This window comes from Myotis yumanensis, unplaced genomic scaffold (genome assembly GCF_028538775.1).
Source record: "Myotis yumanensis isolate MYYU_CA2020_CCGP unplaced genomic scaffold, mMyoYum1.0.hap1 SCAF_6, whole genome shotgun sequence".
Lineage (NCBI taxonomy): Eukaryota > Metazoa > Chordata > Mammalia > Chiroptera > Vespertilionidae > Myotis > Myotis yumanensis.
In genome coordinates this window covers 14,911,418-14,933,722 of record NW_027223757.1, presented here as the reverse complement: position 1 = coordinate 14,933,722, position 22,305 = coordinate 14,911,418, and the positions used below count along the sequence as shown (strand labels likewise).

The following is a 22,305-nucleotide window of genomic DNA, read 5'->3' as shown; positions in this document are numbered from 1 at the left end:
AATAATAATAATAACGATAATAATATGTTTCAGAACAGGAAAAGAAAGAAAAACAAACAGAACCAGGTAACTATTTTTAATTGCCTCTATCTTCTTAATTTCAAGATATTATTTAATTTGCCGTTACATACTGAATTGTGATCTAATAACATGAAATGTTGACTTTTTTCTTGTCTTGTTTGATACAGCAAAGCCACCAAAGAAGGAACATTCAGGTGAGTCAGGCCAGTGTTGCTGGGTTCTTTCTACCAGATGCCCAGTGTTTATTAATGCTGCAGCTCAGAGGGCAGTGAGGGCCATGACAGGAACGGGCAGGAAATTCTTCTCTCACTCCCCCTCGCTCCATCCCAACTTCTTCACATAGAGTTAACACGACTAAAGTTTCAGACAATGAAAGACAAATATTACGTGACACTCCTGCTGCTCAATGTATGCTGTGAACCAGCAGCATCAGAACCATCTGAAACCTTGCAAGCAAAGCAGAATCTCTGCTCCCACTCCAGGCTACTGAACTAGAATCTGCGACCTCCTAAGATCCCCAGTGTCTGAGAAGCACTGTTTTACAGTTTAGTGTAAAAAAAAAAAAAATTAAAAACAAAATAAGATCAAATGCTGTCTGTAATTGTGTCTGGTATTGCTTGCTTTTAAAATATGAAATATTGATTGACCTATGAACCAGGAGGTCACAGTTCAATTCCCAGTCAGGGCACATGCCCGGGTTGCAGGCTTGATCCCCAGTGTAGGGCATGCAGGAGGCAGCTGATCAGTGACTCTTTCTCATCATTGATGTTTCTATTTATCTCCTTCTCCCTTCCTTTCTGAAATAAATAAAAATATTTTTTTAAAAAATATATGAAATATTTCCTTTAAGCAAATATTCTCTCCCTATTCCAAATGCTTAAGTACTCTGGCATTTCAATGAGAGTAGAGTTGATTTTTTTCCTCAATGTATTTATAGTCTAATAGTGAAAAATTGAATTGGGAATCAGACAACCAAAAAATAAACATAAAAACAAACAAAAACTAAAAATGTAATTAGTATAGATATTAAATGGTTTTCTAAAAAGTTCTAGCATTGAACTTGCCCTACTAGTGGTTTCAGATGAAAATAAATGCAAATTTCTGAAATTTTTTATTGACCTTATTTTATAACATAATCTGTTGATTTTGCCTGGCACACTTCTACTCAAGGATCTTCATTGATTTTTCTTGTGTGTCTACTAGTCACTCCTGCTATTTTATTGTATTTCAATTAAAATAGTATTTACTTAATATTATGTAAATGACCATGCAAATATAGCTTTACCATATTCTTACCTGTTCCATAGACCACAAAATTCCACAGGTCTGAAATCATATTTCTAAATCTTCTTCCAACTTTATAATATTCCTCAGACAACCCAAATCCATTTATGTGTCTCTCCAACTAGTTCTCATAGTATCATTTTCTTTCTTTCATAAAAACACTTAATATACTGATATTATCATATTACTTTTTCTTTTTTTCACTTTAAATAACCATAATTTAGAGGTTAAGGATTGCCTTTTATATCTCAATTCCCAGAGTGCTCATTCTGAAGTCAGCATATAGTGGGCACTTGATAATGGTTGATTGAATGGAAAGAGAAATATCAAGTAGGTTAAGAACATTTATTTTAAGCATTTAAATATGAGTGACTTTCAAATAATTTACCATATGAAATAATCACACATTTAACCACTTCATGTTAACATTGCTATTACTTATCCTTTCAAAGGGAAATTTTTTGTTTATCTCACAGAAAACAGACTATTTGGTCATGGGTAACATTTCCACAAGTGGGCCATTACACATATTCTCACTTATTCATATACGCAGAAAGCTAAAACAAAGCAACAACACAGAAGCATAGAGAAGCAACAGAATGACTATGAGTGTAATCAGTTTTAAGAGTTTTAATAGCTAAACATTATTGTCTAGTACTGAACCTGACAAAATACAATAATTTAAATTCCTTAAAACCATTATCTGCTCAGTCTAGGGATTCATGATAATGTAGAAGCTTAACAATAATTAACTTTATTTTAAAATTTTAAACCATTGGATAATTTATCAATTCACTTCACTTTTTATACCATTTTATAGACTTCAAGAAAAAGGAATTGGCTTGTATATGAAAACAATAAGATTCTTAGATATTTTAGAATGGAAAACAGAATGGATAAGTTATGAATGAGCATTCTATGTTGGGAGAAGGTATACGAATATGAAAAAAGAATTATGGTCTATGGCATATATTTAAATAAAGTACATCAAAAGAAATGGCACAGTGTTGCATTTTCTCCTCCTCAAATCTATTTTTATTAGCTCCCATTTAAAAAATGAAAATAACCTTAAAGATATGTTAGAGACAAGTAGATGTGTAATTAATTTAGACATTATTTCTTGTCTTTATCAGCTCCAAGTGAAAAAGAAGTAAAAGCAAGTATGTTGAATAAAACATTAAAAAATAAGCTTATTTCAGCAGCTTACTCACTTAAGTTTTCTGTTATAGACAATGCTAATGCTGATTTTTAAAGCTGGCTTACCAAATATATTTCGCTACGTTCATTTAATTTGTTGCAATAACATGCATAAATAGCTAACCTTATATTTTCTGTGAGTTCATGCTTATTAAAATTTCTCTATAGATTTTCATTTGTAAATGTTAATTTGCCCAGATCATAATCCCTTTTTGAGTTTTTTGTATTTTAGTTTCCCCTTCTGCAGAATGTTAATTGATTTCTTCGGCTTCTTAAACACATCAGACTTAATATTTCTAACGATTAATCACTTGGTCAAACCAGTAGGCAACATAATTTGTCTACCAGTGAAGTCATTTTGTTTTTAATAAAATGAGGCCACCCAAATTTTATTAATTACTACTGTTGTAATGTCATAGTTTTCCTTTTAACGTCTGTATCCTCACATTGTAAATATTGACTGATAACTATAATATACTGTGGCATCTGCTTCAATCATAGCAAATACTCTTAGAGAGAAATGCTAATTATTTTGTCAGTATTTCTTAATTCACTATAGTACCTAACAGACTGTCATTAATAAAAAATTATTTTGGCATAATTGCATGTATTTAATTTTAGAAAAATATACTTTTAGATTCTCTAAGCTTTTTGTATAGGAATTTATGGCTAAACCTGTATTGTATGCATAATGTGTTAATATTTTTTTCTTTTCAGTTAGAGCTCCTTCAGTATTAAAAAAGTACTGATACATAAAACAAATTCATTTTTTTATTTAGTGCTGGGTTTTTGAGATAGTATATAATTTATGAATCTATCACAGAAAATTTGAAAATATAATGTTGAGTAACTTATTGAAAATGTCTTTTAAAAATTACACATGGAAGTATTCATATAGTCATAGTAGACTTTAAAAGAGAAGGTGTACATGAATTTTAAATTCCATTTATATTTCATAAAAAAATTTAGTTAATATAAATCTGATTGGAACTTTATATTATGAAGTCTTTAGGATGCTAATACTTGGTCTGTAGAAATGCATTACCAGAAATATATATAAAACAAAACTGATAACTTTGCAATATTAGTAGAAAACTTTAGATTGATGATTACTCTGAAATTAACATTTTCTTCATAAAAAAAACATAACATGTAGATTAAAATATTCATTTGCAATAAAAAAAACCCTTATAAGTTCTGCTATCTATGAAACACATTATCAAATCAACTTTTGAAGAGATCAGCATTGTTTCCACAAAATTAGGTTGCCAAATCATCTTCAACCCAATATAAAAGTTGCAAAAGAAGTCATATTCAATTCCTTATATTGTTGAGAGATTTGGACTTTACATGGGTATATCTCTCAAGATAAAAATTCATTAGGGATAATTCATAATTGTTTAAATTCTCTACTAACAATGTAATCAGCCATTTCCCCTCTGGGAAAAACATTTATTTGACCTTAAAACCATACAATGTAATTTTTATTTTTACATGCTACTATATGCAATAGGTTGTGTGTAAAGTTAATGCCTAAGATAAAAATTGTGTATCATTACAAATACTTCTAAAATTCCTTAAATCACCCATATATTACGGTGTACATAGTTTTGCATATATAACTTTAACATTTGGGATATTAATTTACATGACCTTAAATTATGAGAACGATTGAGAAAGTATGATGCATAGTTTAGTGAACATGAAGTGTGTATGTGATGTGATTCCATGGTATTGAATTTTAAAAGATAGGTAAGATTGACTGGGTTAGAGCAAGTCCATGGAAAGAGTAAAAGGAGATATATTATTAGCACTCACTTAAATGGAATAGCTAGAATGGTGATTGAGTTTGTGGTGTGAAATTGTTTAGGTCCTGAGGAAGCCAAAATCAGTACAGGGAAAATACTGAAGGACACAGACAAGCTGGACATCTATATCTTAGTTTCCTGTGGATGACAGAAAACTTCAGCTTTAATTAGTCTTGATTTGAGGTCCAACATTTTGTACTGGGACCAGCATTTTAGATTATGTCTTAAAGGCTGCTCTCCTACCTTCCACACTAGATATTCAGAGAAACTCCAAGAAAGTATTTTGGTCTTTTTGATTCTATTTTTTCTCTCTCTCAAAGCAATCAATATTCAAATAAAATTTGTGTTATATTATGGCTAATCTCTTATAATGCAAAGCTAATTGATTGATGTAAATACTTCTTGATATACCATAATTAAAGGCCAAACAAAGAAGGCCTTTTAAGTCCTCTTTCCTCTAACTCATATCATTTTAGATTTAATTATAAACTAATAAATTAGTATTCCAGTGTATTTTGTGGAATAAGCTACCTGCTTTTATGGTCACTACTTACATAAGCTAAAATTTTGATATTGCATTATGAAATCCTGGAAGAGAGTGTCTGTATTGCTATTTAAAGAAGTTCACTACCGTAGTTTATAAAAATACACGTGCCTTATAGTTTGACTTTCTCTGCTGCTTGATTTGCTCTTAGGTACCACATACATTTTATCTTTTGGACAGTTTAGTCTTGTCTGACTTACAATACTATCGATATCTACCTGGCATCTCTGATACTTACTTCTCATTCTTTACCATCTGAATTTTGCAGAAATTGATCGAGCCAAGGAAGAGGCTGGAGCTGCCTCAACTAAAAAAGGTAAATGCAACTTAAAGAAAAAGGTGTCATGACTAAAACTTATTTCTGCACAGGTTTCTAAATGTTACATTTAGTGCTTATTAAAGAGTTCTATTTATTGATTTCACTATTTTTTTGATATGGAAACAAATTCATAAGATTTGCATAAGATTTATAGTGTCTATATTAACAAGGTCTTGCCTTCATTGTTCTGATGCCAATAGTTTCATTCCTTGGGGCCATAAACTAAAACTAGTAATTGCAGTTCAATTTCAAGTTCATTTCTGAAAAATTGAAGAAATATAGCTGTTCAAGTTCAGTGATTTCCCAATCGCCTGGAGAGAGCATTCAACTACAAAATACTGCCCGAGGTAGTTAGAGCTCAAACAAATGAAACTTTGACTAGGAGAACTTACATGAACAATGGACATTTGGGGGAAGAATAATATCATATTTTAAAATGTGTTCCTTGGAATGCTCACTTGGAAACACTTTGCTTTAAGAAACATATTGGAAAGTTTGGAATTTAAGTTTTCAAAGTTCTTTCTCTTGTCAATGTCCCTTCTCATCTCCCATTAGGTTGAGGCTTCTGTCCCTACTGTGTCATTAATGCTTTTAATAATGGGGATGACATTATCATTACTAAACCAGTAAGACCATTTAGCCCTCACATTACTATATTTTTCAGTTGCACTTACCATTTTGTTTCTTCTCTCACTTTTGGGTTATCATGCCAACATAGTCTCTGAGTTCTCCTAATATTCTCTGATATTTCTTTCTGTTTTGCCTTTTTCTACACCTTAATCATTGATGCTCCCAGATTCCATTATTAATCCTCTGAATTTCTCATTCTACAACCTCTCTTTGTGAAATATTGTCCACTCTCAAGGTTGAAACTCTGTTCCCAATTCTATGTTGTCATTTCAGGACTTCATGAAAATGCTTTTCCCAGAAAATTTCAGCCTTGTATGTTCAAATACCCAATACACAGCTTTAAATTCAACCTTTCAAAAAATATATTTTATTGATTTTTTAGAGAGGGAGAGACAGATAAAAACATTAACTATGAGAGAGAATCACTGATCAGCCACCACCCTCATGCTCCCCTCCCACTGGGGACTGAGGCCCCAACCAGGGCATGTGCCCTGACCAAGAATCGATCCATGACCTCCTGTTCATAGGTCAATGCTCAACCACTGAGCAACACCAACCGGGAAAATTCAACCTTTCTTAACCTAAACTCCTCATTTTATTTTTCCATCACCATTAATCCCCTCTATGCCCTGTTCCACTTCCACCCAATCCCCTCCCCCTCCCTTAATCTGCTGTCCATGTCCATGAGCTCTCTCTCTCTTTTCCTTCCTCTTTTCTTTCCTTTCCTTTTCTTTCTCCTTCTTTCTTTCTTCCTTCCTTCCTTCCTTCCTTCCTTCCTTCCTTCCTTCCTTCCTTTCTTCCTTCCTTCCTTCCTTCCTTCCTTCCTTCCTTCCTTCCTTCCTTTCTTTCTTTCTTTCTTTCTTTCTTTCTTTCTTTCTTTCTTTCTTTCTTTCTTTCTTCTCTCTCTCTCTCTCTCTCTCTCTCTCTCTCTCTCTCTCTCTTTCTTTTTTTCCTCAATCCCTTCACTGTCTGCCTTCTCTCTATCTATGAATCTATCTCTATTTTGCTTGGTAGTTCAGTTAATTCATTCAATTCCACATATGAGTGAAAACATATGGTACTTGTCTTTCTCTGACTGGCTTATTTCACTTAGCATAATGCTCTCCAGTAAATGAGTGGATAAACTAATTTTCTCTTCTCAATTTGCAACTCATTATCACTGGTGAAACCACAATCCATTCTCCACCTTACTAGAAATCTGGGGGTGACTGAGTTTTCTTTTTTTTCCCCTTCACTTAATCTTCAAGTTCTGCTGATTTTATTCCCTAAATATTTTTGAATATATTTCCTCCTATTCATAGCCATGCCTTTAATCTGAATTCAAATCTTCATTATCTTATGTTTAACCATTATAACAATCTCACCACTTTCCTCATCTCCTTATTTTTATTTCAGTAATATTCATCTTACCAGAACTCCCAGTACAGTAAAAATAAGTTATCAAAGTCTTAAAACAGAATAAACCACTCTTAAGTTAAAACTCTCTCCCTAGCCGAAACCGGTTTGGCTCGGTGGATAGAGCGTCGGCCTGCAGACTGAAAGGTCCCAGGTTCAATTCCGGTCAAGGGCATGTACCTGGGTTGTGGGCATATCCCCAGTAGGAGATGTGCAGGAGGCAGCTGATCGATGTTTCTCTCTCATCGATGTTTCTAACTCTCTATCTCTCTCCCTTCCTCTCTGTAAAAAATCAATAAAATATATTTAAAAAAATAAAAATAAAAAATAAAACTCTCTCCCTAGCTGGTTTGGCTCAGTAGATAGAGCGCTGGTATACAGACTGAAGGGTTCCAGGTTTGATTCCAGTCAAGGGCACATGCCCGGGTTGCAGGCTCAATCCCAGTAGGAGGCATGCAGGAGGCAGTCAATCAATGATTCTCTCTCTTCATTGATGTTTCTATCTCTCTCTCCCTCTCCCTTTCTCTCCCAAATCAATAGAAAATATTTTAAAAAGAGAGAGAAATAAAAACATAAACAACAAAAACTCTCTTTTCCACAATTGTCCATAAAATTAAGTCCAAGCTTGTTAAAATGATGTAAAAGTCTCCCAAGATCTGGTTCTTATATCACTTTCAAACTTCATCTTATGGAGCAGGACTTGCTTCAGTGGGGCTTTAGTGCTCACTGAGTCTGCCCCTTGAGTGTGTCGCTTATGGATGTGAAGAGTTGTAATCTGGTATGGTCTGACACTGGCCACTGGGGACACTGGCTCTTGGGGCTCCAGGGAGGTGTAAAGTCAGCCACTGCCTGGGGCCACCCAGCAGGAGCTACACAGAGATCTGCAGATTCCTCCTCTTTGTATCAGGTTTGGAAGTGTCCAGACTAGGCTCAGCTGTGAAGCAAGGCAGGCTGGTGCTGGTGCAGGTCTTGGGCATTTTATTGATAGGTTTGGGGCTCCCTGGCCCAGCTGCAGGTTGTTTGACAGGATGTTAGCCTGAGCAAGGACAGACCATTCATATGCAAAAGCCGCTGTAGATAGCTTGGATGGGGTTGTAAATTGGGTGAGGCGGGGGTCTCAGGAAATCACCAGGGTGGAGCAAACAGCAATGGCTGCCAGTCAGCCCTGCCCTGGGGAGGTCCCAGCATGAGAATAATGCCCGCTGCCAGCACCTCTGTCTGGAAGAAAGCTGCCCCCAAGTTCCTGCCCCATGCCAGACAGAGCCTCACCCTGGTGCTGGAGTTCAGAAGAAGCGGGAGGTTGTAGGTTCAGTTCGTGGTGCCAGCCTTTTAAGAGGAGCAGCTGGGTCTCCAGCAGCCTGTGTATCACTGAGCCCCAATCTGCACTGGTTTTTACAGCCCGTAGTTCTTACTGCTGTAGGGACTTCTTTTCCCAACTCTGGGACCCTGGGCTGGAGGTATGGTGTGGAGCTGGGATGCGTTGCTCCTCCCAGGTGGCCTCTGCAGAAACCATCTCCCTCCTGATGAAAAAAGCAGCCATGTGGGTGCCGGGCCAGCCCATTCTGCGCCTCCACACCTCCTGCCAGTCTCAGTGTGTTTTCTTCTTTACCTCTCTAGTTGTAGGATTTCCATTCAGCCAGCTTTCCGGTGGTTCTGGCTGATGGTCGTTCTGTATTTTAGCTGTAATTTTGATGTAGTTGTGGGAGGCAGGAGTACAGGCATTTGCCTATGCCACCATCTTGGTTCTCTCCATTACTTTTTTAGAAACACTTTTTCAATAAATTTGAAAATTTTTAATTAAACTGATATTTTGAATCCATAATTATAATTCTTCTCCAAGGAAAATTTTAACCAGATGGCTTCAGTGGTGAATTCTTTCAAACATTTAAGGAAATATTAACAATTTGCACCAAACCTTCCAAATATAGAAAATAAGGAACATTTACTCATTTTAACCTTAATATCAAAACCTAACAGGAGCTGAAAAAGAAACAAAATATAAAGACTAACTTCTCTTGTGAATATAAAGGCATAGACTTCAGCAGATCAAGTCTGATAATATATGTGCAAGATAAAATGCAAACAAATTTGTTTTATTTTAGGAATGCAATTTATTTATTATTTTTAAAAATATTTTTTATTGATTTCAGAGAGGAAGGTAGAGGGAGAGAGAGAAACATCAATGATAAGAATTATTGATTGGTTGCCTCCTGCATGCCCCACACTGAGGATTGAGCCTGTAACCCATGCATGTGCCCTGATTGGATATTGAACCATGACCTCCTGGTTCATATGTTGATGCTCAACCACTGAGCCATGCTGGCCAAGGTTCAGGAATTAACCAGAATAAATCAATGTAATTAACCAGAATAATAAAATCACAGGAATAAATAAATGCATCATAATAGATGCATTTGATATAATTCATCACTAGAGTAGAAAGAAGCTTCCTTAATCTGTTAAGATATATTTTTATAAAAAAAAATTAACAAATATCATAGCCACTAGAGAAAAGCGGAAAGGTTTTCTCCTAAGAATTAGAACAAGACAAAGGTGTATGCTATCACCACTATTACAAATTGTACTGGCTATTGCAGCAGTGCAATAAGATGAGAAGAAGAAATAATAGGTACAAGAATAGAAAAGTAAGAATAAAACTCATTACTCACAGATGAAATTATCTACTTGAAAAATTCAAAAGAATGTGCAGATGAACTATTATAATTAATGAGTGATTTTAACAAGTTTTCTGTAAAAAGCAATTCTCTATCTATCTGCTTCTTCATATTAAATTTTTGAAAAGATCATAGCCACTTACACTGTAGACATCTTTTATTGTTCTGATTGTTTCTTCCGAATGCTATTTAAAATGTTCTGTATATCCTATGTTTGATTAAGAAAGCTAAATCTTTGGCTTAGCTGGATTCCAGTTGTTTTGTCAAGAATATTTCAGAGGTTATACTATATACAACAAAGTTCATTTCATTAGGAAGCAAATAGTATGTCCTATTATGAATAAACTAGAGGCCCAGTACACGAAATTCATGCACAGGGGTGAGAGGGGGTCCCTCCGCCCGGCCTGCACCCTCTTGCAATCCGGGACCCCTCAGGGGATGTCTGACTGCCGGTTTAAGCCTGATCTTGTAGGGATCCCTATGGGATCGGGCCTAAACTGGCAGTCGGACATCCCTTTTGCAATCCGAGACCACTGGCTCCTAACCATTCTCCTGCCTGCCTGCCTTCCTGATCACCCCTAACCACTTGCCTGCCTGCCTGATCGCCCCTAACCGCCTCTGCCTCAGCCCCCGCTGCCGCAGCTTCATCCAGAAGGACGTCCAGAATGACGTCTGGAAGGTCGTTCGGCTGTCCGGTCTAATTAGCATATTACGCTTTTATTATTATAGATGGTTCCAAGTTTCATTAACGAGTTAGGCTGGTGACAAGCACATTTCTTTATTTCAAAATTGCATTTTTCCCCTTGCAACTCTGTGTGGTGATACTTGGCTGTAATGGCAATATTCAGTTCCCCACTCATCTTTCATCTAAAAGTTGGTAATATCCTCTAAAGGTCTTTCCTTGAATCAATTATTTCAGTGTGGTACACTGATTTTGTGTGAATCATTTTTACTATTTCGATGTATAAATAAGTAAGTAGTGAATACTCCACTGAGACCAACAAGTCTCAAAGAAAGCATAGTTCAGAGGAAACAGCACCTAAATGGCAATCTTATTTCTCTTTTGGTTACTTTGCAACTTCATTAAGGTTTAAATAAATCTCAAGGATGACTACACTGTCTTGTCAGTGGATGCATCTATATTACGCTTGAATTTAAAGCAACATCTAATAGACATTTTTAAGATGCTAAATAACTCCAGCAATAACTTGGAATGTAAGTGAATTACTCATTGTCCTGTCAAGTGGAATTCTTTGTAGAGCATGTTTAATGTTTATCAAAGCTGAGTATAAAAGAATAAAGTAGAAAATAGTGTGGAAAAGCTAGTCATAAAGTCAAGTAATTTTTTCCCTCTAATTCTACAAGATTAGATTTAATATAGGTTTCAATTGGATTATTGGGAAATAAGGAATGTTGAAAAAGCTTTGAAAACTAGCTTGTTTGGGAGAAATAGTTGTCATTGAGTCGGTAAAAATGCTTTTTTTGAGCAGAAGCAGCATTTCTATCGTGCACTTTTACTTAAACTTTATCTCTGCTTTGCAGGTGTACCTGGAAAGAAGGAAGAGAAAACAACCAAGGCAGTGGAGCAAGGTAAAAAAAAATGAAGGAGGTTGACACTATCTTCTTTAGAAAGACAACAACATGAGGAGGAAAGCCCTGGATTCAGACAGGCGGAAGACAATAAGCTTTAAATCTATGGCTGTCACTGTCCTCCATGTTTTTCTGTGCCAGGGAGAATGTGAGGCAGCGATCTGGGTTTTGCTCTTTTGTATAATTAAACTTGGAATATAAGTTCAGAACAGGAAAACTCTGCAGACTGCTTAATTACATCAGGAAATGCACTGAAGATTGTTGGGAATAAGGAAATGATCCTCCGGGGCAACTGGTAGACATTTTTCAGTTTGATTTGTGGCTTTAACAACACCTGACCAAAACCAGTTCAAAGAATAAAGATGAAACAATTTAATTTATGCCAAAACAATTTCTACTGCTTAAAGAACATGTAACAGTTAAAACAAAGATAAAAGCAGCAACAGAAGTAAGTTACTTGAGTTTCTATTATGACTTCAGCTATTGATTCTCCCAAGAGGTTTGAATTTTTAATTTTTTATCTGTCATAATGCTATAAATAATGCATTTTAATTTTTGTTTATGCAGCTAAATAATACATATGTCACTCCAGAATATGCTTGAGAAAAATTCTATAGCAGAGTAGAATTAAAACATTTAAAATAATGTTAGGTCTTCTGTTAGATATCAGAGTTCTACTAATTTTAATAGTTGCCCCTGACCCTTTCACATTTTATTTGTTATAATATCATATTATTTATTGATTACTATAATTAATAAATAAAATAATAACTAGCAATAATTTTATCAAGAGTAAGGTCAAAATAATTTCTCCTCTTAAACTTGAGATGCAGTTAAATTTCTAATATCAGAAATTTAGTATTTTATATACAAATATATTCTAATATCCTTCAATTTCTCACATTTTAGACAAATAAACTAAGGTTAAGGATTCAGTTAAGACAATTATTCAAGGATTTATTTCTTTGGTCTTTTCTAAATAAAAATCACATTGAAAATGCTTTCAAATTAATTTTGGCTTCTGGGAACTACCAGGAATGTCAAAGAATGTTTCTGCCAACTTCTTTTTGAAGTGAGTATTTTAGTCTCTGAAATATAAAATGGAGGAGTAGGAGTACTGACTCCTAATTTCAACTTGTTCACTTAGACAAGGTTCTGAGCGTAAACTTCCTCTTTAAAAATGATGTTCATTATATCTGACCTGATTACCTGGAAAGATTTAGAGCCCAAATAAGAGGATTTGAAAAATTATAAATTCCTAGATAAACATGGAGTATTTGCTTAAGTATCTTTTTCTTATAATATCAGCTTTAATATCGGTGAGATCAACTATCGAATTGCTTTCATTAAGCTGCATACATTTCACCTATTTAGTGTAAAGGCTTTGATTACTTACCTTTTATGGCTTTTATAGTTTCTTTGATAGCCAAAGCATATTAAGAGAAGGTTGACTAAAATATAAAATGGCTACACTAATAATAGTACCTGAAAGGTAACTGATTCAAATAAACAGACTGTTTATTTCTTCTAACCTTCAAGTTAGTGTCATTTTCATTAATCCTATCATGTTTTCTCAAGTTGACAGGAGATTGAAATGGCTTTTAGAGATGTGAACTTACTTCCTCATATGATTTTGTAATTTATAGTTTTAAATAACAATACCTTTTATCTTATGAAGACCTTAAGTTCTTGCCTTATATAAAAAGTCTAAGAGTTTATTTCAATGGCTTTTTATATTGATTTAGTAAATCATTTCAGTTTTAAATATTGTCAAGCAATGGCTTCATATTTTTCAACTATAAAAATCATAAGTAGAGTATTTGAATAACTTGCATACTTGATGATAGAATATCTATGACTAGTAATAAGTATAAACATATATATTTGTGATTTTAATAAAGCAGAGAGTTTATATGAGAATAAATCAATGACGTTCTATAGATTTCATCATAGCATTCTGATATTTATTCATAAGATGGTGCTTTCAGACTGTCGTGTACTTTTCTTCCTCATGTAGTTTTCAGCTATCTTCCTAAGTATGCGCAATCTCAAACTAGTTCACCATGCAGTGAAGTGCTATTAAATTCATTATAAACAGTTACTTTACTTCATTTAAGTTCGAACTTATGGACTTGTGCAACGGAAAAACTATGTGGTTTTCATAATTCTTTATGGATGCCATCTATACTTGGGATCTATGTAAAAGTGTGTACATTGAACTTCTGGATTTAGTCTGCATTATAATTGGAAAAACTTGTGAAACATTGATTAAACTAAACTTTATAAGAAAGTCAGATAGTGAAAGATGAAACAAACTTTATGTTAATGTAACTTAGCAAACTAGACATTATATCATATAAGAAGTAGAAATTTGATTAGTATAACTTCTTCAAAAGTCCAAAAAACGAACTCTATTTTATCTTTAACTCACGATAAATCATTTTTTAGTTACTTTTCTCATAAAGATCATAAATTGACTAGAATAGAGTATTGAGTATTAAGAAGCTCTAACTTCCTTCACCTTCAAGGTGCACACCCAAATAGTCATGCACATACACCTTGTTTCTTCTTGTTTCTCCTTGTTTGGAAAGCAGTTACCAAAAGCATCAGGAGAAACAAATGTTTTCCACAATAAATGTCACTATCCTTTTAGTAAGAACTAAGGACTGCCAAAGATAGAACATTTCAACACATGTTACTGTATGGGGATTCACCTTTATATATTTGTATCTCTGCAAAGAGTACATCACATTAATTAATCTCAGTTTATTCATTTGTTAATATTTGATTTCTTATATTTAATGTACATTTGATATTCCTTTTCAACATTGACCTGCCCTCCTAAATCCCATTTTCCTCTCTTTTTTTCAATCTCACTTTTTCTGAGGAAAAAAATTCTTTAATAATATTTGCTAGTTACTAGCCAGAGGAGCAAAATAATCACTCTCAAGAGGTGGCTTGCTACTTACTGGAGCAAGAAAGGAGACCCGTCAGGATAATTAACTTTAAAAGATTGGAATTCCAGAGTCTCTTTGCTTTTAATGTTTTCCTTCCAAGTGACTTATGTTCAACAGTGAAAAGGTGAAGTAAATAGTAATGAATTAAATCACTCTCAAATCATCTTTCCTTTTCTTTTATTCATGCCTGTGTATGACATCACTTTAGGTCTTCTATGAGAGTCTGTTCTAAGAGTTTATAACAGTGCTGGCATATAAGAAGTGTTTAATAAATAGTTGCGGGGTGAATGAAAACAGAGCGGAATTGTTGAAGGAAGAAATATTAGGTGATCCAGACTTTAGTGAACTGTGCCTCTATAAATACTGTGCATTTAGAGTGTTTTAATAAATCAAAACATGATTTCCAATATTTTAGAAACCAGAAGACAAATGATGAAATCCTTCAACTACTCCTATTTGAAAGTGGAAATAGTAGAGAAAAATTAATATATATGCATTGTTAATTACATTACTAATGTTATTTTTGTAGATAGTACTCTTACATAAATAAAACTGCATGTGCAGTCATCATCTGGTTAAAGATATAGAAAATATTAAATTTTAGTAATTGCAACTATTATATTGTAAACTAATTTTTGAAACTGAAAGTGGAAGAGAAAATAAAACAACTGCCCAATGAGGGCAATATATGAGTCTAAATATAGAAACATTAAGCCTTATCCTTGCTTTTGTTATTTCTACAATTATGAAGCTGAGCCTAGATTATCTCTTACTCCTTCTAAAGCTCAAAATTATCTAGTCAACCAAGGTTTTAAGTAGTATTCTGTTTATTATAGCAGAATATAGAATCTTTTGCTTCTTTAAGGAAAGACTGATGTAGAAAGACTTTCATTTCTAAGACGTTAGGGAAAAACACAGTTTCTAAACTTGAATTCTTATCGATATTTCATTATCCCAAAACTAAACTGAAAGTTTCATTACAGAAATATTAAGTATAGTTGCATACTCTTAATTAAAAATCACTTCAAATTCAATTAAATGGAAGCATGACAAAAATGTTTATGAAAAAACATTAATAGAATTGAGTGCGTATTAACACCCCCTAAAAATAAATTTAAACAAATTAGTAATCATTCTGTAAGGGGTAAAATTGGAGAATGTGGATCATAAATGTATTGAATGCAGTGATTTCCTGTAATAAAAACATCAATTTTGCTTTAAATTAAGAAATGTTTCTAAATTCATAAATTTGCTAATTTGTGTCCATCTGAAGAGTTTCTGTCTTTCTTCGCCTCTGATGATATTTTGTAAGCAACAGTACCTTATATAATTGTATTAGCATTTTAAATTGTCACAGCAGCAGGTGAAACTCAAATGCTATTCTATGATTTGTAAATTTGTTCTCATCCACCTTTCTAGATTCTTCTATTCTTTGTATCTGTACTGGTCTATGTAGAATCTGTGATGTGTACCTATTGCAATTTTAGCTCATACTTTCAAGTGAGTGTTAATATCTAAGAGTAACGATTTCCCTGAGAGAAAGTTATTTATTTAAATGCTGAATGTTCTTATTTCATGGTGTGTCAACATTATTTTTTAAAAAAAAATTATAATTAATATCTATGGAGTAAAACTGAACATTTAGTTAATACAAGTTGTATTAAATTATTTGCTTAATATGTGATTATAAAATAACCTATTTGCACATGTGGACTAAGTCATGCTGTTGACTCTCAATAAATGTTAAATGATAACAATTTACTATTGATTCCTGTGAATTCCAAATTTCTTAACAATAGTTTACACTTTAGTTGTTTAATATTTATTGAGCGCTCACAACAGACTAGGCACTGGGGAATGGGTGTGAAGAGCATGGAGTGAGCTTCAGAGAGAAGATGGTCTACATAAGGAGCCCATGCAACACCTGTACACATGAGTGTACTCTGCTTATTTACATGCTTATTTTTATTTTTTTCTTTATTGATTAAGGTATTACATATGTGTCCTTATCGCCCCATTGCCCCCCACCTCCACCCCCCACTCATGCCCTCACCACCCTGGTGTCTGTGTCCATTGGTTAGGCTTATATGCATGCATGCAAGTCCTTTGGTTGATCTCTATCTTCAAGAGAGCCTTTGCAGTACTCCACTGTCTCACCTGCTCACTTAACACATTTCACTTCTTCTTCCTCTTATTTTATGTAATACTTTTAGAATGTTCTCACAGTTTCTTTATCTCATGCATGGGAAATGTCTTCCTAGTCCCTTATTCCTCACCATGTTTCTCCCCTTCCCCTCACCCCAACAGAGACAGGTCTAAATCCTATCTATCACAGCAGAACAACATAGTAAAAAAAAGTTTGTGTTGTTAGATTGATGTGGAGTGTGCTGCCTCCTGCTATGCAACATTTGGTTCATGTGATTCAAACATTTGTAGGTAGGAATGTCATTCTATGCTAAAGAGAATTTCAGCCCAGTAAAGAAGCAATGTATGCCAATTGATAAGATTTGGAAGCAGTGCAATGAGATCTACAATCATACTATACCATTATTCAAAAGTTTAAAAAGTTCATTGTTATTAATGATCCGTTTTCTCTAATAAGCTAGTATGTGACTTGATCACTCTTATTTTATGCAAAATATGCTAGAGTCAAATACAGGTCACACAGAGAGATCATTGTAATGCCCAAATCCTTGTTTCCATAAAATTATTCTGTCTTTCAATTATCATGAAAATGAATAACTACTCTCTCCAATGTGACCTATTTTTCCTTCCCTTTCTTAGAGACTCTGGGCATTTATAGGAAAACACACACACACACACACACACACACACTAAATCTCTAAGATTATCCCAGGAACCTCACCCAGCACTTCATACTGGGATCACTTTTCTTACCACTAAATTTACCTTACTAACTCTCAGGTCAGAGGAACTGATTGGCACATGGGCTAACTTAAGCGTCCTTATATTTCTGGAACAGACAGCATGCCTAGGGGCAATGTGTCACTCCTGCTCTGCCTGCCTCCTACCACTTCTGTGATTCATCAAAGTGGTTTCTTAGTGGAAAGTTTACGCATCTTTAAGGTTCTTAAAAGCAACAAACTTTCTTTACATCAAATGTGCTTTGTTGCTTCACCTGTCTTATAATTCTTAAACTGTCTTGACTTAACTTCTAAAATTCTTCACATAAAGCTAATAGAATGCAACTATAAACCACTTCTTAAAGCTCAGTCAAATCTAATTGTCAATATGAAGAAAGTTATCATGTGATCTTCACACTTCTTTGGCAATACCTTAAATAATTTAATAACTTTTAAACAATGAAAAGTATTTATTCTTGATTATTATCTACATCTTAATATTAGGTGATGGCTCTTTAACACATACTTAAATCTGTAATAGGCCATTTTCATTCTCTACATAATGAAAATACACTTACAAATCCCACTTTACATCCTATAAAATTTTGATCACTATCACCAGAATTTGAAATGTAAATATAATTTTCAATTATATGATATAGATATTTGAAGATTAAAAGGTTCTTTAGAGAAGAAATCAACTTTACCCTACATTATATAAAAGACTGTGGAAATGCATTTTGGTGTTTACCATCTAACTCACCAAGAAAACACTGCCTCACAAACTCAAGATTAAGGTGTTAATTATGCCTCTTTTTGCTATATTATTTACTTTCATCCCTGTTATTATCCTGAAGCCAAATTTGGGTTTATTCTCTTTTACCATGAAAAAATGTTTAATAGAAAGTGCATTTTAAGCTGCTAGGTTACTAAGCTGAGTAGCCAGAATAAAGATTGTTTTTCGTGAAAAATTTTTATTGATGTTCCCTCTCACTTGATTTTCTTTAAATTGATTTTCCTTTAAATTTATTTTCTACTAAAGGCCTATTTAGAAAAAAAAAGATTTGGCATACACTATATTGAATAAAATTAATTGAAATCAATTTTGATGTCATATTATGGAGAAAATTACTGGAGTTTAAGCTCCATTCTCCAGAAATCAAATTATAGAAATCATAGAAATCACCAGCCCTACATTAAAAAAAAAAAAAAGCTTTCTTATTGGTGTAAAAAAAAATTGTTGCTTTCTTATTGTTGTAAAAAAAAAATTAGAAATTGTGGGTGAAATAATTTCAGGAATAAACATGAAAATTGTATCAACATTATACATAAAATTTGATTGTACCTTATTTACTATTACTTCCCCAATTTTTTTCATAGAATGATGTATTATATGCAAACTGAAAAGCAATTCTTAAGAAAAATGAAAATTCAATTCATATCTTTCCTTAGAATTATGAAATGGCAAAGTGTAAATTTAAAAAACTCTTGATCATTATAATTTGCAAAGTCTGGATTTAATTTCAGTTGATTTATTTGTGAGAAAAAGAGATAGCGGGTCAGACAACCCATACAAAGCATCTATATTCTTATCAAGAATCTTGGCAATGAAAATTCTGGTGAACACTTTTTAACTTGCAGTTAGCATTTGAATGGTTGGTCCTTGAAAAAAAAATAACTGATGAAAGCCAATGATGATTAGAAATACTAACCTGCTTGAACCATAGATCATAGAATTTTTTCAAATTAAAACTCAGGTGTGGTCTAGCCCTTCCAGAAACTTATTCTGTGAAGTTAGGCTAGTTTCTTGCCTGGTAAAGCCTCTTTTATAAACCAAGATTATTTGACTGAGCAATCTCTAAAGACTTTCGAATTTTAATATTGTCTGATTCTCATTTGTAATAAATGTCTCCCATGCCTGCAACATTTCTACTTTGCCCCAAATGCTGAAGAATATACTTATTTTTCTGATTCCAAGTACAATCTGTACAAAAATATAAGCAGGAAAGTAAGATTCAGATCATAAAATAAAAATATTTTTAAATATTATTTAGATCTACTTTATAATATTTAAAGCATTTTCTTAAATTTCAAAAAGCACATCTCTGGAATAAAGCATACTATTGGATGTCCATTTCTATGACATGAAAATTCTCTAAATAGTAATTTAATTATAAGAATCAGGAATAATGACACACAGTATATAGAACTTATACTCATGACACCCACACAGAAAGAAACTATAAAAAATAAAACAAGATATTGTTTTTGGAAACAGGAGAATGTGATAACACCCGTGGGGGACTGTTGGTTTCAATTCTGGACTATTTCCAAACAAAACGACAATGACTTTCTATGTATTGTCAGTCAATTCAGTACGTATCATATTCCCTTATGAGCAAACTTTTCTTAATTAACACAATGACAGAAAAAAATTACCTTTAGAGTCTAAAGACTATTGTCACTGGAGGGATATAAATTTAAAAACTTAGGCCCTAGCCTGTGCGGCTCAGTTGGTTAGAGTGTCCTCCCCTACACCAAAAGGTTAGTTCTCTTTCCCATTGGGGTACGTAGAAGAGGCAACCCATCGATGTTTCTCTCTTACATTGATGTTTCACTCTCTCCTCCTCTCTCTCTAAAATCAATTTTTTAAAAATTAGGAGGGTACTTCAGGTTCCCTCGCCACTGATCTCACTGTGACATGACAGCCGTGGCTCACCGCGTCTCTCCCATTTTGTATACTCAGCAACCCAGCCACATGACCTTCACACTCCGTGGTTTGCTTTTATAGCTTCCTATATTGGAGATGTCTTTTCAATTCTTCTTTGGTGGAAAATTTTATATCCATTTTCAGGATACAACACAAATGCTAGTGCTTCTGTAAGGTCTTTTCTCATTCCAACAGGCAGAGTTTGTCAATCCTTCTGCTATGGCCCCAGAGCCCTGTGTATCTATCTGTCTTGATCCTTGTTCTTAATCTGTCGATACAGATGCATTCCATCAAAGACTGAACTTCATGCAACAATCTTGTTCTGCCAGCTCCAAGCACAAAGGAGACACTGAATATTTATTGAATAGATCGAGTTTGTCTTTTTAAAAGTAGAAAGAACAGTATTTAGTTTTTTTGTTTTGTTTTAGAGTAGTTCACAGTACCTTTTATAAATATAGCTCATATCTATATTATATATTATATATAATATATATTATATATATACTGTAAACAAGAGGTAACAGCAGCTTCTAGAAACTGGTTTTCTTCAAGGTTTCCTGTGTGGTCGGCACCTGGAATACTGTATAAAAGGGTCCTGTGTGGTGTCCTCGTCTCCCTGCTGCTAGTTGGGTTCTGTTTTGTGTGACCAGGAATGGTGGTGGCAAGACAGCCCAGTGGCTGGGAGGGGTTTCGGCTCCTGAGTGTCTCTCTACTTTCCCTCCCCTGCTTGTGCTCCTATCTGATCAGGCCTGAGACAACAAAAAGATACATAATTATTGTTTTTTTAAAATCCAATACCAATACGTAGATTTCTATAGGGTTTCCCTTTTTCCTTCTCTCTTATCTTTCCTCTGCAAGGTATTGTTACTATGTTTTGTGAATTCATTTTTGCTGCAATAAACCCTCTTGTTTCAGTCACAGCAAGAAACAAAACCCCAAACAAAGAGAAAGCCCCCCTGAAAAATGTAGAAAACAAAAGGGTCCGGGGAGAGGGAACTTGTTGTTTTTAAACAGGACTAAAGATTAACATTGAAAATGGAGATGATGTCCACCCTTTTCACAAGGCAAAGCCCTCCAGTATTCTGCCTCTGGTTTTTGTTTTAAATTCCTGTTTCTCTTCTGGGTGCCGATACTTCTCTCCATCCTCATGTTCTTTGTGTTTTGTTGTATTTTTTGTTCGTTTGTTTGTTTGTTTAACTTTGTGTCACCATCTCAGTTTGCCCTCATGTCCCTTACACACAAGCAAAGTATTCCTTCAGCGGAGCCAAGAGGGGGTGGTGACCTGCCCACTCCACCACCGGCTCAGAGTCTCTGCCTCACCAAGTGGCTCATGTTGGAGACGTTGGTTTAGTGGACAGGGAAGTCGAACACCCTTTCCGTTTCAATGCAACATAAGATGTCTTCTTTCTCATTCATGAAGACGGAGGAATGCTGGTCTTTGCCCTCCTTCGTGGAGGTCTACCTCGTGGCCACGGCCCTCACCTTGCTGAACGTGGCTGTTCTGCCATGCTGCATACACCCCTGAGGCTCCCGCTTAGCATTCACAGGGGATGCTAATGGCCTGTTCATACCGGGAGGTTCGCCCGGAAGTAGCGGGCCCTGTGTGCAGCTGATGCTTCCTTGGCATCAATAATTATGTCTATTTTGTTGAAAGGGCATTAGCTTTCGTTTTACTCCAGTCAAAACCTTTCTGAGAGTCTCAGATTTCAAATTTCTTTTACATGTACTTTTCCATCAGAAAGTTAAATGTACTGTTAGAGACATTGCTAAGAAAAAGTCACAGAAACCTAAAATATTAGCAACTCAAACAATATATAAAAAATTATACATCATGACCAAATGGGGTTAATTATAATTATGCAAGGTTGGTTCAACACTTGAAAAAAAATACTTAATGTAATCTATCACAGCAACAAGCTAAAGAAGAAACACAGAAAAACTATGAAAGCTATGTCAGTACATACAGAATATCATTTGACAAAATCCAACATCCATTCATGATAAAATCTTAGCAAACTAGGAATAGAGAGGAACTTTCTCAACTTGACAAAGAACATCTACAATAAAACCTACGACTAACATCTTACTTAATGACGAGAAACTGGAAGCTTCTCTACTAAGATAAAGAATAAGGCAAGAGTATCCCCTCTAATCCTATTTAATCATCATTGTACTGGAAGTACAAGTTAACACAAGAAAATAAAAGTTATATCAATTGTGAAGGAAGAAATAAAACTTTGCCTTTGTTCACAAATGATGTGATTGTCTATGTAGAAAATCTTAAGGAATCAAGAAAAGCCTAGAGCCGAAA

At 34.3% G+C, this 22,305-nt stretch overlaps 1 protein-coding gene across 25 annotated transcripts in view; it reads left to right on the top strand.

The window, feature by feature from the left end:
* TRDN (triadin) overlaps positions 1-22,305 on the top strand; it is a 280,670-nt gene that overhangs the window by 192,166 nt on the left and 66,199 nt on the right. For all 25 annotated transcript variants that reach the window (XR_011471806.1, XM_070417613.1, XM_070417602.1 and 22 more), the window contains 5 exons: positions 34-66; positions 189-215; positions 2,439-2,465; positions 5,123-5,170; positions 11,416-11,463. Coding sequence is in view for 24 of the 25 variants with exons in the window: in XM_070417613.1 (XP_070273714.1) it covers positions 34-66; positions 189-215; positions 2,439-2,465; positions 5,123-5,170; positions 11,416-11,463 (183 nt within the window). In the remaining variant the exon portion in view is untranslated. The remainder of the gene's footprint in view (positions 1-33; positions 67-188; positions 216-2,438; positions 2,466-5,122; positions 5,171-11,415; positions 11,464-22,305) is intronic.